General features: G+C 39.4%; 1 protein-coding gene across 16 annotated transcripts in view; it reads left to right on the top strand.

Annotated features, from left to right (window-relative positions):
- The window catches only part of CC2D2A (coiled-coil and C2 domain containing 2A), a 300,925-nt gene that overhangs the window by 154,556 nt on the left and 131,417 nt on the right, over positions 1–14,952 (top strand). For all 16 annotated transcript variants that reach the window (XM_058192299.1, XM_058192308.1, XM_058192307.1 and 13 more), the window contains 4 exons: positions 4,568–4,745; positions 5,549–5,705; positions 5,965–6,109; positions 6,578–6,716. In XM_058192299.1, coding sequence (XP_058048282.1) covers positions 4,568–4,745; positions 5,549–5,705; positions 5,965–6,109; positions 6,578–6,716 — 619 coding nt within the window. The remainder of the gene's footprint in view (positions 1–4,567; positions 4,746–5,548; positions 5,706–5,964; positions 6,110–6,577; positions 6,717–14,952) is intronic.

The following is a 14,952-nucleotide window of genomic DNA, read 5'->3' as shown; positions in this document are numbered from 1 at the left end:
TTCCACACCGGGCCACCCCAATGAAGCTATTGAAGTGCTGTCCCGGTGTTTGGAAGCCGTACGGGTCTGGATGGGGAGAAACAGGCTCAAGCTCAATCCCTCCAAGACAGAATGGCTGTGGATGCCGGCATCCCGGTACAGTCAGCTGAGTCCACGGCTGACTGTTGGGGGCGAGTCATTGGCCCCGATGGAGAGGGTGCGCAACCTGGGCGTCCTCCTGGATGAATGGCTGTCTTTTGAAGATCATTTGACGGCCGTCTCCAGGAGAGCTTTCCACCAGGTTCGCCTGGTGCGCCAGTTGCGCCCCTTTCTAGACCGGGATGCCTTATGCACGGTCACTCACGCCCTCGTGACGTCTCGTCTGGATTACTGCAATGCTCTCTACATGGGGCTCCCCTTGAGGGGCATCCGGAGGCTTCAGTTAGTCCAGAACGCGGCTGCGCGGGTGATAGAGGGAGCCCCTCGTGGCTCCCGCGTGACACCTATCCTGCGCAGACTGCACTGGCTACCTGTGGCCTTCCGGGTGCGCTTCAAGGTTTTGGTGACAATCTTTAAAGCGCTCCATGGCATAGGGCCGGGTTATTTACGGGACCGCCTACTGCTACAGAATACCTCTCACCGACCCGTGCGCTCTCACAGAGAGGGACTCCTCAGGGTGCCGTCAGCTAGGCAGTGCCGTCTGGCGACACCCAGGGGGAGGGCCTTCTCTGTGGGGGCTCTCACCCTCTGGAACGAACTCCCTCCAGGACTTCGTCAACTTCCGGACCTCCGAACCTTCCGTTGCGAGCTTAAAACACACTTATTCATCTGCACGGGACTGGATTAGATTTTAAATTTATTGGTTTTAAATGGGTTTTATTATTTATTTGGTTTTAACAATTTGGCTATGGAATAAGTTTTTTACTTGTTATTTTAGTTTGTATTTATATGTATTTTTAAGTGCCTGTGAACCGCCCTGAGTCCCTAGGGAGATAGGGCGGTATATAAATGTGAAAAATAAATAAATAAATAAATAAAAGGCCTTCTCTGCATCCAAAAAAATAAGTGCTGCTGAACTATTCTTCTTTTCCAAATATTCCAATATGTTAATAATCTGTCTAACATTATTCCTCATCTGCCTCCCTTTTATAAATCCAGATTGATCAGTATGAATTCTTTGTTTAAAGCTAACATTAATCTATTCGCTATTATTTTAACAAAAATTTTATAGTCATTATTTAAAAGTGAGATAGGCCTATAATTCCCGGGTTTAGAGCAATCTTGTTCCTCTTTTGGTATCAATGAAATAAAGGATGTTTTCCATGACGGGGGTATTCCCCCTCCTAATTGTATCTGATTAAATAATTCTTTAAGTGGACCTAGTATTTCATCCTGTACCTTTTTATAATAACTTGCTATAAGTCCATCTGTACCGGGTTTTTCCCCATTTTTCATTGTTTAATTACCTCCACTATTTCTCCAGTAGCTATCGGCCAATTCAACTCTTCCCTTCGTTCTAATGTTAGAGTATTAACCTTGTAATCTTTCAAATAATCCTAAATGTCCCTATTCAGTATTTATCTTTCACATATAAAGTAGTGTAAAATTCTGAGAAGGCCTTTTTAATTTTGTCCTGTTGATATATCTCTTTACCTTTATATTCTATTTTTTCTATGATACGTGCTTTCTGTTTTTTCCTTAAGTTATATGCCAGCCACCTCCCAGGTTTATTTGCATTACAAAAGGTATTATGTTTAGCATATTGTATATTTGTTGCCACCTGGTCTGCCATTAACATATTAAATTGACTCTGTAATATCCTTATAGCCTTTTTAAGTTTCTGGTCTTGTGGATTTTGTATTAATAATTGTTGTTTCTTTTGAATTTCTTCTTCCAAGTACCTACGCTGCCTTTGTTTATTATTCCTCTGCCTATTGTCCAAATATATCAATATACCTCTAATAAAAGTTTTACTTGCATCCCACACAGTTCCTATCGGTGTCCCCTTGTTCATATTAAGATCAAAAAATTCCTTCATCTGTTTCTTACATTGATTTACATTATCCTCATATCTAAACAAATTTTCATTTAGCCTCCATGTTCTACCACCTTTTTTTCCTTGTAGTAATTCCATCCAAACTGGGCTATGGTCAGTTAAACACCTTGGAAATATCTTCATTTTCTTCACCCTAGAAAGCAAGTCATTAGAAATTAAGATAAAATCAATACGTGAAAAAGATTGATGCCTATCGGTGAAAAAAGTAAAATCTCTCTCATCTGGATTCCGCAATCTCCATATATCTCTAAACTCAAAGTCTTCCATCATTTCAAAAAAGGATTTTGGTAGTTTTTCATGTATAGGTATCTTCTTAGAAGAGGTTCTCTTATCATTTCTTGTATCAATTACTCCATTCCAGTCTCCTAATAAAATAAACTAACTGTAATCCCAGAGGGTCAATCTCTCGTGTGACATTTTATAAAACTTTTCTTGTTGCTGATTAGGTGCATAAATACCTATCAGTAATGTCTTTTTTGCATCTATCACCAGTTCAATAGCAATAAATCTTCCTTGAGTATCTGCCTCAATTAACTTAGCTGGTATATCCTTCCTGATATATACAACTATACCATTTTTCTTTTTATCCAAAACTGATGCAAGAAAATGTTTACCTAATTTTGAGTTTATTAAGTATTTTTGGTCTGATAATTTGATATGTGTCTCTTGCAGGCAAATCACATCATTATTGTTTCAAATAGTGAAATATTTTCCCTCTTTTCTGAGCTGAATTCAAGCCATTAACATTCCATGACAAAATTCTATTTGCCATTACTGGCCTCCTGAAGCTTTGAAGCAGACAACAGAAGATCCTCCTCTGGTATCTTCCATCTAGCTCCTCCCATAGCTTCCATTCTGGGGTCCTGACTTTTACTTTGAAGCTGTTGCTCTTCTTTACGCTTAAGAGCTCCTCTTGTCACCCTTTGCTCTTGTGGCTCCTCTGGTGCTGGCAGCAATGAGGCCTCTTGGGTCACCACGCCCTCTTGAATCTCTTGAATCTCTATAACTGTCTGGTTCGGTTCTGCATCCCAACAAGAAAGACACAGACTTCAGAGGATAATTAGAACTGCAGAAAAAATAATTGCTACCAACCTGCCTTCCATTGAGAACCTGTATACTGCACGAATCAAGAAGCGGGTCATGAAAATATTTACAGATCCCTCACATCCAGGACATAAACTGTTTCAACTCCTACCCTCAAAACGACGCTATAGAGCACTGCACACCAGAACAACTAGACACAACAACAGTTTTTCCCTGAAGGCCATCACTCTGCTAAACAAATAATTCCATCAACACTGTCAAACTATTTACTAAATCTGCACTACTATTAATCTTCTCATAGTTCCCATCACCAATCTCTTTCCACTTATGACTATATGACTATAACTTGTTGCTGGCAATCCTTATGATTTATATTGATATATTGACCATCAATTGTGTTGTAAATGTTGTACCTTGATGAACGTATCTTTTCTTTTATGTACACTGAGAGCATATGCACCAAGACAAATTCCTTGTGTGTCCAATCACACTTGGCCAATAAAAAATTCTATTCTATTCTATTCTATTGAAGTTTTTCTATCACTTCTATTTCAACTTTCAAGACTGTAGAGAGAAAATCCTTTGCCTTTAACACAGTGTCAATTCGGTATCTCCTTCCTTGATAAAATACTGTCAGACCAACTGGCATCTCCCATCTAAATTGAATCTGGTGTTTTTTAAGTTCTTGTGTAAAAAAGACAAAATCCTTCCTGTCTCTTAACATCTTGGAAGGAATCTCTTTCAGGGCCTTCAACTCCTGTTCTCCAATTTTCAAAGTTTTCTGATATACAACTTGCAAAATCTGATTTCTCAGTGCTTTAGAACTTTTATGATTGTGTGTGTATGTGGGGGGAGGAGGGTTTCCTCCAAAGCACATATGGGATGTTGGCAGCTCAAGAGGTTTTTTTCCTTCTCTTTAGAAGTCTTCTCTCCTCTGCATTTGTATCTGAAGGTTAATTATCCTATTCCCATGGCTTGTCCAATTCTTAGTTATGGACAATGGATGCTGTTTTTCATTGTATGGACCTGTGCTTTCTGCATAATGTGTCAGACATACTTTTTATTGTATTTTTTAATATGTGGATCCAGATTGGATAATATTTAGCCCTTGTGGAGAGGGAAAAATAAATCACACAACTACACATTTTGAGCATAAGAGAAAAGCAAGTTATAAACTCCTAAATCCACTGCTCAGTCCAACAAGTTAAGATATATATTTTTGATTTTAGGTTTGTATGTTCTATTCTATTAGATAATTGGGACATTTTAGAGATGTGAAAAAGGGATTGCACACACGGTATAGAGTGAAGTTTATCACTTCACTCAAGCCACCTATTACTATTGGTTCTACTTTTTCTTTCTTTTGCCACAATCACTATATTTCTATTTTGTTATCTTAATTCTTTCTCTTCTATTCTTTATTATTATTCAAGCAAATGTACATACTTTATTTACTTGTAAATATTTACTTTAAAAATCTGTTTGTAGAACTGAAGTTGCAAGACGTGAAGATGTGAAGAAAAGGTCTATCTTCTTAAAAGTTCTTTTCAATTCCAAAGAGGTGTCTAGAACAGTTTCTCGGCAGATGAGCTCAGACTTTAGAATTCATTTTGGGCAGATTTTTAATGTGCAAATATTCAATTGGCCAAAGAGTTTAAAATTGCAGGTAAGTTATTGTTTTAAACACATAGAGAAACAGTAGAATATAAATACTCATATATATGGCAAGAGTTCTGAAGAAATCCTAACTTCAGTCGTTTAGATTTAATTTCCACAGAGGAACTTAAGTAATTTATTTTATCCATGGATTTGAATGATAGAAGGTTCTTTTCATAATTAAATTCTGTTCACGGACCAAGTTACCTTCACTTTTTTGTATGGGATATAGATGACATGCTCAATTTCTCTTGCTTTTATTTTTATGTTTTAAATTTTGTACTTCTACTCTGCTTTGATGGTGGTTTGAACCACCATCTGCTTCAAACAAAATTCTTCAAAACTTTCACCCCAACTAGTTATGTATATGCAAAGGTAAAAAGCTTGTAAAGCATAAATGTCAATAATTTCCTGTTAATTTAATAGCATTCCTTTGAATTGCTGGTGTTTCCTCCACAGTTGCTGATTTTGGAGTCCATGATCTAGTGGCTTTTGTTCCTCAAGAGCTGGATTTTCAATTGAGAATCACCTTCTCTGCTTTCACTTGTCAGGGAAGGGAAGCCCATCCAATTACCATTCTAGTATATCCCAAGCTGAGCATATATTTACAGTATAGCCCTGATATACATGATATACATGATATACATGAGAGACAAGCAATTCTAACTTATACCAACCTTCTCTGGTCCCTTAAAATGCATATACTCTATTTATGGCTATGAGAACATATTTGAAAAAAGGGTGTAAATTAAATATAATTACCAAACACTCAAAGTGATTAGGGCTTGGAATACTTTCTTCTTTTTATTACAGGTTTATGAAACAATTGGACTTGGCAGTGCTAACTTGTTAGCCAAAGTATTTGTGCCCATCCCAGAGACGACTGTTCTGACAGGAAGAGCTCCAATCGAAGAAATTGAATTCAGCAGTGACCAATGTGTAACACTGGACCATGAAGGAGTGGGCAGTGGTACAGAGAATGTTCCATTTCTTATTTGTTCATGTTCAGAGGATTGCAAACTAGCTAACATAATCGACAGATTGTGGCTTTAGTGCTAAGTCCAAATAGCTCCCTCCCTCCCTCCCTCCCTCCCTCCCTCCCTCTAAGGAAAAATACAAGAGCATTAAAGACTATGCAAACCATATCTTTTTATTGGTTCAAAAGAACACAAACCATGGTTGATTTGTCAGATCTGAGCAGGACCTGTCTTTTTTATCTCTTCTTGCAGGGGTTCCATTTTCATTTGAAGCAGATGGTAGTAATAATATGATTTTAATGACTTCTGGTAAAGTGTCATGCAGTGTGTCATGGGCAGTTGGAGGAAATGGGATACCACTGCCTCCAGTCTCACAGAAGAACTCTGCTCTTTCAAGGTAGTGAACTTCAACAGAGTTCAATTCAGTACTTGTCAGACTGCATAATTTTTGGAATAATACTTAGAGATCATTGTTTTAGCCAGAAGTTGAATTATATTTTAACTTCTTTTGTATGCCTATGTCAGCTGAACATTATTGTTTCTTGAACTACTCTGTACTGGCATTGTGTATTATTTCAAGCACAATGATATTTCATTGAATAAAATATTTCAGATTTATTTTCTCTTTATTAATTTACCATGAGCTTGTTAAACAGTACACATCTTCAACAGTAGTGAGTCTTGTGAAATGTGATTGTAAAGCTGTTTGTAAATTTTATTTGAAAAAGCAAATGAATGATCTTATACAAAATTGACAGTCATAACTAGGAACACCAACCATAGAGATTCTTTCATTTTTTTTCTCCCAAAATATTTGGAATACTTCTTTTAACCAGTTGTTTTCACTCTTATGTCAAAATTTCAGTTCCTTAAAAAAAGTGGATGCTATTGCATCAATTGGCACATCTGGATTAACTGACATGACGAAATTAGCCAAGTGGGTGACTGAAACAAAACTTGATCCTAACGATCCAAGCAACGCAGCCCTAATGCAGTTTTTAAAAGTAAGAACTTTCTATTATTCATGATGCTGAACTTTCAGATATTTTTATCCTACATTTTCCCAAAGCCTCACTGAAAAATTAGTGATGCAGATTAATATAATTAATAGGCAGGTGATTGTTCCTTCTGGCATATTCCTTACATGTGTGCACAGATGGTTGTCTTGGATGCATTGAATGTTTCATTAGAAAATTGATCCTAATTCTTTATTCTGTAACACAGATGCAAATTCTAGAGATGGAACACAAAGGCAGGCCCAGATAGAACAGGTTATTGTTGCCAGCCCTGGAGGTTACTGGTATGATTTACCATTGTTGTTTTCTTCCTTCTTCCAGAGGATTTGTTATGGTATTGCTAAAACATCTAATAGCCTCAAGTTAGAAATTAGAAGATAAGTTGGACAAGGATCCAGAGGTTAGCTTTCTTGGTTATTTCTGTAGAAGTGTAGTGATTTTTTACATGTAATGCAGTTCCAGCTCCTCTTTTGTTAGGTGTGTTTCATTTGAACAATTTATATCCTAGTTGTGTGTTCCAATCATAGGTTCTATCTTACCAATATCTACAATATTGTATTTCCCTTTGTGTACTAGGACTTCAAGCTCTCCCTGTTTGTCCCCCTTATTGCAAGCATTAGTATACAGGCATTTGAGCCCTTGTGGTTGAACTACCTATATCTCCTGATTGTACTTGTGTGTCCTTTCTTTACTACTCCCTTTCATGTTTTTCGATTTATTGTGTTGGGCTTTGTGCTTTGGGTCCTATAAATAGGTCTCCTTCCCCCTGCACTTTTAGTTTAAAGCCCTTTGGTTAGGGAGCCAGTTGTTTCCCTAACACATTCTTGCTGGTCTTCATGACATGAAGTCTGTGTCTTGCTAGAAGCCCTTCATATAGGCAGTATAATCCATGGTTTACAAATCCAAAGTGCTTATGATGCCACCATCCTTTGAGCCAGCGGTTTACTTCTAAAATGTTCCATTCCCTCATTGGTTGGTTGTTCAAAGTACCCAGATACTTTGCTTTTCTGTCTAGTTGTTCAGAGTCCTTTGAAATTGATCCAGGCTCTTATTTGTATGATTTGTCCTGACATGAAAATGTAGAAAGGGATAGCGATCAGTGGACTTGATTATTTTAGTAAGCCTCTCTATCACATCTTTGTACGTGAGAGATAATTCATTTCCCTTAAGATATTGTGACTTATACAAATTGACTCTGTTTGAGTAGTGAATTACCAATCAGCAACACTTGCCTTTTTTTCTTTGGGGATATTTGAGCTCCTTTACTTCTTATCACTGGAACATTACACTTTGCATATTTCCTTTCTGGAGAACACTATGACACCAATTGCTCAGTTCCAGACAAAGTAGGAACTGGCTTCTCATTTTTTTTATTCTTTGCATGATATGCTACCATTGCCCTTCCCCTTCCTCTTTGCCTTTGTTGTGCTCTGTTTGGATAGAGATTTTTGATGTTTAATAGGAGATCTTCATGTTCAGCATTGAAACTCAGAGTGTCTAATGTGTGAGTGTCTGGAGTTTTAGGGGCTTTATGTGCCTCGGCTTGAAACCTTGGCCTATCTTATTTCTCTTGTGTTTGCCTTTGCCCATATAAGTATATTTCGCAATAACCAACCAAAAAAAAAGTCCAAGTTACAGTAAAAACAAAGGTTTATCTGCACAATAATTAACATTGGGAATACTTAGGTATTTTGTGCTGTGCATTTTTAAGGAAGATTTTTTAGAAATGCCAATTTGAAATATATTCATTGCATACAATTGCTTTCCACCTTTATAAATATTTTAATTATAACTTTCTAGTGTTTGGGTTGCATTAAAAAGGATAGATTTGGTTTATCTGCAGTTAGAATAGAATACTTTATTTGGCCAAGTATGATTAGACAAACAAGGAATTTGTCTCCAGTGCAAGAGCTCTCAATATATGTGCAAAGCAACAGGGTCATATGTGTATCATCATCAACATCATATCAATAAGAGGGGGTAGTAAAGAAAATAAAGATAATAATGCTACAGCCATACAACGTGAGTCAAATGTATATAGACATTAGACTCAACCTTTTATACCTACCACCCACTTTTGTATCTTTGTTAGTAGTAAAATTTTCTAACTGCCCACCGGTTCCACAGTAATGTGCTGTGTATCATCATCTGCACATGCAACTCGCACATCGTGGATTGGGTTGGGGGGGGCACCGGCTACCAGCTCTGCTTGTCTGTTACAGCTGGGTAGTGTGGGGGGAGATGCGCGAGCTATTCTGGGATGAGGCTCTTTTGTTTGCGGTCGCACTATAGTGCCATGTAGTTTCACTTATGTAATGTGAACTAAACTTATGCGCGGGCAATACAAATAGTATATTTTCAGATATTTAAATTGTCACGGGGAATTTTATGAAAACCTAATGAAAATGTTTTTAAATAATGCTATGATTTTTTTTTTTTAAAGTCAATTAAATTTAAAAAAAGGAAAGTGCTTCAGTATCAGACAAAACCCCTACTGCCCACCATGAAAGCTGGAATGCCTACTAGTGGGCGGTAGGGACCAGGTTGACTACCACTGCATTAGACAGTATTGTGTGAATTAGGTGTTCAGCAGAGTGATGGGCATGAGGAAAAAACCAGTCTCTTTTGTCTAGTTGTTTTGGCATGCAAAGTCCTGTAATGGCATTCCAAGGAGAGGAATTGAAGCAGTTTATATATCTGTAAGAATGGTGAATGGTCTGTAGCAGGATTTCCTGCTTTCTAGCAGATATTAATCGCGTGGCACAGCTGATCGTTGGAAATACCGGTTCATCTGAACCGGTAGCATTTTTTTACTACTGGTTCCCCCGAACGGTAGCTTTTATTACTACTGGTTCTCCTGAACCAGTCCGAACTGGTAGCATTTCATCCCTGGTCTGTAGGTATTTTATCAGCCCTCCTTCTGACCTGCACAATATTCTAGTGAAGGCTGGCTGGTTGACCTGTCCTTTCCTAACTATCATTGATGTCTGTACCTGTCCTGTTTGATTACTGTACCAAACCATACAGTTATAGAAATGCAAATGATAGACACAATAATTCCTCTGTAAAACTGTGTCAACAGTTCCTGGGGTAGTCTGAACTTCCTGAGTTGATACAGGAAGTACATTATTTGTTGTTCTTTTTAAATTATGGTTCTAATGTTAGGTGTCCATTTCAAATCCTAGGAGATTATATGGAATGTGTGGGTCGAAACACAGGCGAGGAGCCAAACTTCCAACAGCAATTGTTTTTATTAAGATAAGGACTCAGTATAAACCAACATCCAGTTTCCGGCTAACAGCCCCTTTTTAAAGGGAAACTGTCAGCCTTTAACCAATAGCTTTAAAATATGTCCCACACATGTGTGGCAGAGGAAAAGCCTCTGCTCATGCCTGCATGGACATAACACCCCTTCCCCCTTCCTCGAGGAAACTTTGTACACCACATACATAATCATCCAGATACATTGGTCTATGGCGGCTTCGTGTCGATTGGTGGCTCTCCTGTATTTCTGTCGAGCCCTCACACATTGACCGCATTCTCAACAATTCTTCAACTACATCAGATGGCTTACATATACTCTCTGGGGCCCCCTCCTGAGCATATCCCTTAGTTGGAGATGGAGAAAAGCGAGATGGACCACATGGCAATGGTCCCTCAATAACAGGTGTTTTATTCTGCACTGGCCTCAGCCCTTCAAATACCCTTTCACTGCATCGTTGTCCCTCTCGCTCTTCTGGATTACCCTCCTGCTGTCCCCCTCGCTCAGCTCTGAAGCTGATCGATATGTCGGCGCCACAGATGCCCATCCTCAAGTTCCCAGGGACCTCAAGTTATGGGTCCCTGTTCGGTACGAACAGGGACCCATAACTTCTGTAATCTGTGCCGGCACTCATATGGGTTGATCAGTATAATTCCAAGCATATACTAGATCACCTTGTTCAAAGGTTCTGACTGGACTTTCCCAGTCTTTGAGGGTTTCTATCGCATAATCAGGGTGTATTCTGTCTAAATCTTTCTCAGCCAGCAACGCATAAGTAATTTGGCTGGGCTCTTTCCAGTGGCTACACAGGGAGTGACATGTTGGTTGGACAAATATTTATCAAGTATTTCCTGATAGTCCCCTGGACCGATTTGAGCCAACTCCTCTTTCGTCATTCACACCATTCGCTCCACTTACCCATTACTCGCAGGGTGAAATAGCGCGACAAGGGTGTGACGTATTCCTCAGTTTACTAGGAATACCTCAAATGCCATTGCCGTAATGTCTTGTCCCACTCCTCCTCTGACGGCCGGGTCTGGAAAGTCTGTCTCAAGCGTGGCCACGAAGCCTCTGCAGCTTTGCCAAAGTCCTGTCAGAGTTCTCAGGGCAGGCAGGAATCCAAGGTGTGACTTCAGCAATCAGATTAGACTTTGCCTGACTCAAGGAATGCCAGAAAGCAGATCCTTTATATAGGCCATGGGGTGTGGCTCCATGACTCAGCACTTATCCAGGCCTGCCCCTCCCTTCCTTTTGCTGACGTCGCCTCTCCATTCTCCGGAAGCGGGGATCTGTCCACCCTCCAGCTGCCGGCAATTCTAGCTCGTGACTGGCTTTATGCTCACACGCTGTGGGGGGGAGGTTTATTTGCTCAGTCTGTCCAGGCATGGTGCCAAGACTGGGGGCTGGAGGCATGCCAGGCCATTCGTCTTCATTATCAGTCTCTGGCTGAGATAGCAGGATATGGGAGGGGCCCGGCTGTGGAGAGGGGGGCAGGCAAGGCACAACATGTAAATTGCAGCCCATTGTCTGATACCAACACGTCCGGGAACCCATGTGTTGCAAACATTTTGTTTAATACTCTCACAACAGAATCTGTCGTGATGCTGTAAATTTTACTACTTCCTGGAATCCCAGTTTGATTGCTCACCGTCTCTGAACAATAGGCATCCATGTTAATAGTAAAACACTCATCCTCTGGGATTCTTAGCCTCGGTGGGCCATGCTTTCCCCCTCCATTATGAACTGAAGTCTTCCCAGGTGGGGGGGGGCAGGAAACGCGGCATGGCAAACTTGTGCTAGGTGACCCTTCTTCCCACATTGTCTACAAATGGTGTTTTTATGGCGACACTGTCTGAATCTCCTTTAAAACGTAGTGGCACCCCCCCCCAAAAGGGGGCCGTCAGGGGTGCTGGGCCCCAGCATCCACCGAACTCTTTGGGTGGTGCAAAGACTCAGTGAAGATGGAGGAGAAAGAAGAAATCACAGAGGGGGCAGTGGGGGATGGATACTCAAGGATTTATCAACACCCAGTTCTCTCCCTCAGAGGAAGTGATGCATGCCATTGAGGCTGCAGAGGAGGCTCAAAGGCTGGGCGCTCGGCCCAAGGAATCAGATTCCTGGAAAAGTTGCCAGTCTGATCCAACTCCTGAAAGTGGACCAGAGGTGAGATCGCCAGGATATCATGCCGATCCCAGCCCAACGAAGTCGCCCCCTCCTGCTTTTCAGCCAGAATGGAGAGCGGGGACAGCTGTGGGATCTGGAGATTCCCGAGAATGGAGCCTGCCACCTCCTTCACAAAATAGATCCTTGACTGGGCTCCCTGAGAGTTTTAAGCGCATGAAAGTGGGAAGCTATGCATCCCCCTCCCAACCTCCTCAAGTGAGATGGAGCTTAGCACAGACTATGTTCACCTTCCTTTGGGATCGTCTGCCCTGGGTTTCGTCAAACCGTCCCTGACAGCGTAAATGGGCTGTCAAACGGTTTGGAATTCTCTCCCCCGGGAGAAGGGGGAGGGAAGAGTGGTCAGGTTTGGGTAGAGCTCCCCGGGAGCCCCTGGAATTTAACCAGGGATCAAGGTGAGAGCTCCCCTTTAGCCTGACGAAGCTCCGTGCCCAGGGTGCTTCTGTTTATACAGAACGAGAAGCCGCGACTATCTCTGTGCCAAGATTTATTTTTAAAGAGAACTCAACACAGACAGAACAAAGTAGGAGGACTGGCAAGAATTTGCAAGTAATAAATCTTAACTTCAGCTCTTAAATAGCTTTCCTTTGAACTAACTTTCAACTTGAGTGGATTTAAAATGGCGTTTGCAATATACAAAGGAAAGTGAAACTATAAAAGGACAAAGGAAGAGAAGAACATAACAAGCTACTTTTTAAATGGAATGAATAAGAACTGTTAATGATTTTTTTCTTTTACCTTTTTCTTTATCACAATGTTTAAGAAGAAAAGTTTATTGATTTTTTTTCTTTTTGTAGATTTTACAGTTTAAGAATGGCTCTTAAGCAAACAGAACTAACTACTAAAATCTTGGAAACTTCTTCAGTTCAAATATGAAATTTTTTTTTATAGGAACTTTTGAGGCTTATCTTTTCTTAATAAGTTTTTAAACAAGAGATTTTACACCAATATATTAAAGATTGGAAATTCTTTATTGTTAGATGTTAAGCTGATTGGTGAGCAGATGGTGGAAAATGTGTAAGATAGAAGACAAGGGGAAGGAGAATGCTTAAGATGTGATTTTGATGGTATTTTTTTTTAATATATATATATAGGGTTTAATTTTTACAACTGACTTATTTTGGGTATAAGGTGTTACTATTTGATATATGTGAGGTATAAAGGAATGGGAAGATGGAATATTGTTTAACTTTTGGAGGACAGATAGAAAAATTTATGGATGTAATGTTGGTATTTGGTTAAATAGAATTTAATTGTTATAATTGATATATTTTGGATATAAGTTATAATTTTAATAATGTTATTTGACAGATGTAAGGTAAATTGAAGAAATATTAATATTAGCAATGTTATTTGATTTATGTAAGTGATATTAAAGATATGAGAAGATAGAATATTGTTTATTTTTGAAGATTGGATAAAAATTTAAGAATTTAAGCTGGAAATATGAACTATATTTGGGAGACTGTTTAAGGAAGAAAGGTATATTATAAAAGAATTTCAGATGAATACTGGAAGATGGAATATCGTCTTGGTCTTGATCGATGAAGATTGGATATTAAAAACTATAAGATTCTGAAGACTTCAGGAGTGGAATGAATTGATATATATTTGGTGTTAATTGATGAAGATTGGATATTAAAAACTATGTATTTTATTGATGATCTGGAAATACTAATTTAATTGGAAGATTCTGAAAATTTTAGGAGTGGAATGGACTGATATATAATGGACTGGAAGAAGAATGTACTTTTTTGTTTCTGGAAGGGGAGTTAAGGTCTTAGAGAGAGGAGTGACTATGGATTATGACTTATGTTGTATTTTAATTTATGATTGTTAATCTTATACCCTGTACTTTGTTCTGGGAAGTCTCGGGGTGGGAGGGGAGGAGGGAAGGAGGAGAGGGGAGATGAAGGATCAATGTAAAGGAATGATTGAAGATATGTAATTAAGAAATAGAAATAATTTGAAATGAAATCGGGCTGCTCAGCTGCCATTTCAGAAGGAATGGAAAGGAGAGGAGAGAGTGAAGGAAGAAAGTAGGTAGGAAGAGAGAGGTAGAAAAGGGGGAAAGGAGAGGAAGAAGAAAGGGGAAAGAGAGAGGGTTAGAAAGGTTGGAAGAGAAGAGTAGGGAAGGAGGAGGGGATGTAGAAAAGCGAAGGAGAGGAAGGATGAAGAAAGTAGAGAAGGGAGGAGGAAAGGTTTGTTAAGGAAGGAAGTGGTAGCTGGGCAGGTCCGAATAAGTAACAAATGAAAGTTAATGACTAATGTTGAATAAGAGACTGTATATTGAATAGGTTGTTGGAAAATGGAAATAAAACTTTTTTACTAAAAAATAAATAAATAAAATCCCGCTCACATTTATTGCTGTTAAGCCAGGTTTTATCCAATCTGTACCTGTACATTTGATTTTTCTTGCCTAAGTGTAAAACCTTGCTTTTTTTTCTCCACTGAATTTCATTTTGTTAGATAGGGCCCAGTGTTCAACTCTGTCAAGATCCATCTGGATCTTGAGCCTGGATCCGTGTGTTGACTGTTCTTAGCAACTTGATATCAGCTGCAAATTTGATGAGCTCCCGTTCTATTCCCCCATCTAAATTGTTGATAGAGATATTGAAGAGTATTGGGCCTAAAACAACCTTGGGGTAGCCCATTGCTTCCTTCCTTCCTTCCGTGTAGATGTAGCTCCCTTAAGGACTACACATTGAGTGCATTGTCAGCCTTTTACAAATCCATCTGGTGGTGATGCAGTCTATGTCTACATTTTTCTAGCTTACCAAG

This window comes from Ahaetulla prasina, chromosome 8 (genome assembly GCF_028640845.1).
Source record: "Ahaetulla prasina isolate Xishuangbanna chromosome 8, ASM2864084v1, whole genome shotgun sequence".
NCBI classification, from domain to species: Eukaryota; Metazoa; Chordata; class Lepidosauria; order Squamata; family Colubridae; genus Ahaetulla; species Ahaetulla prasina.
Note: the sequence above shows the minus strand (reverse complement) of the source record. Positions and strands in the feature narration are given on the sequence as shown.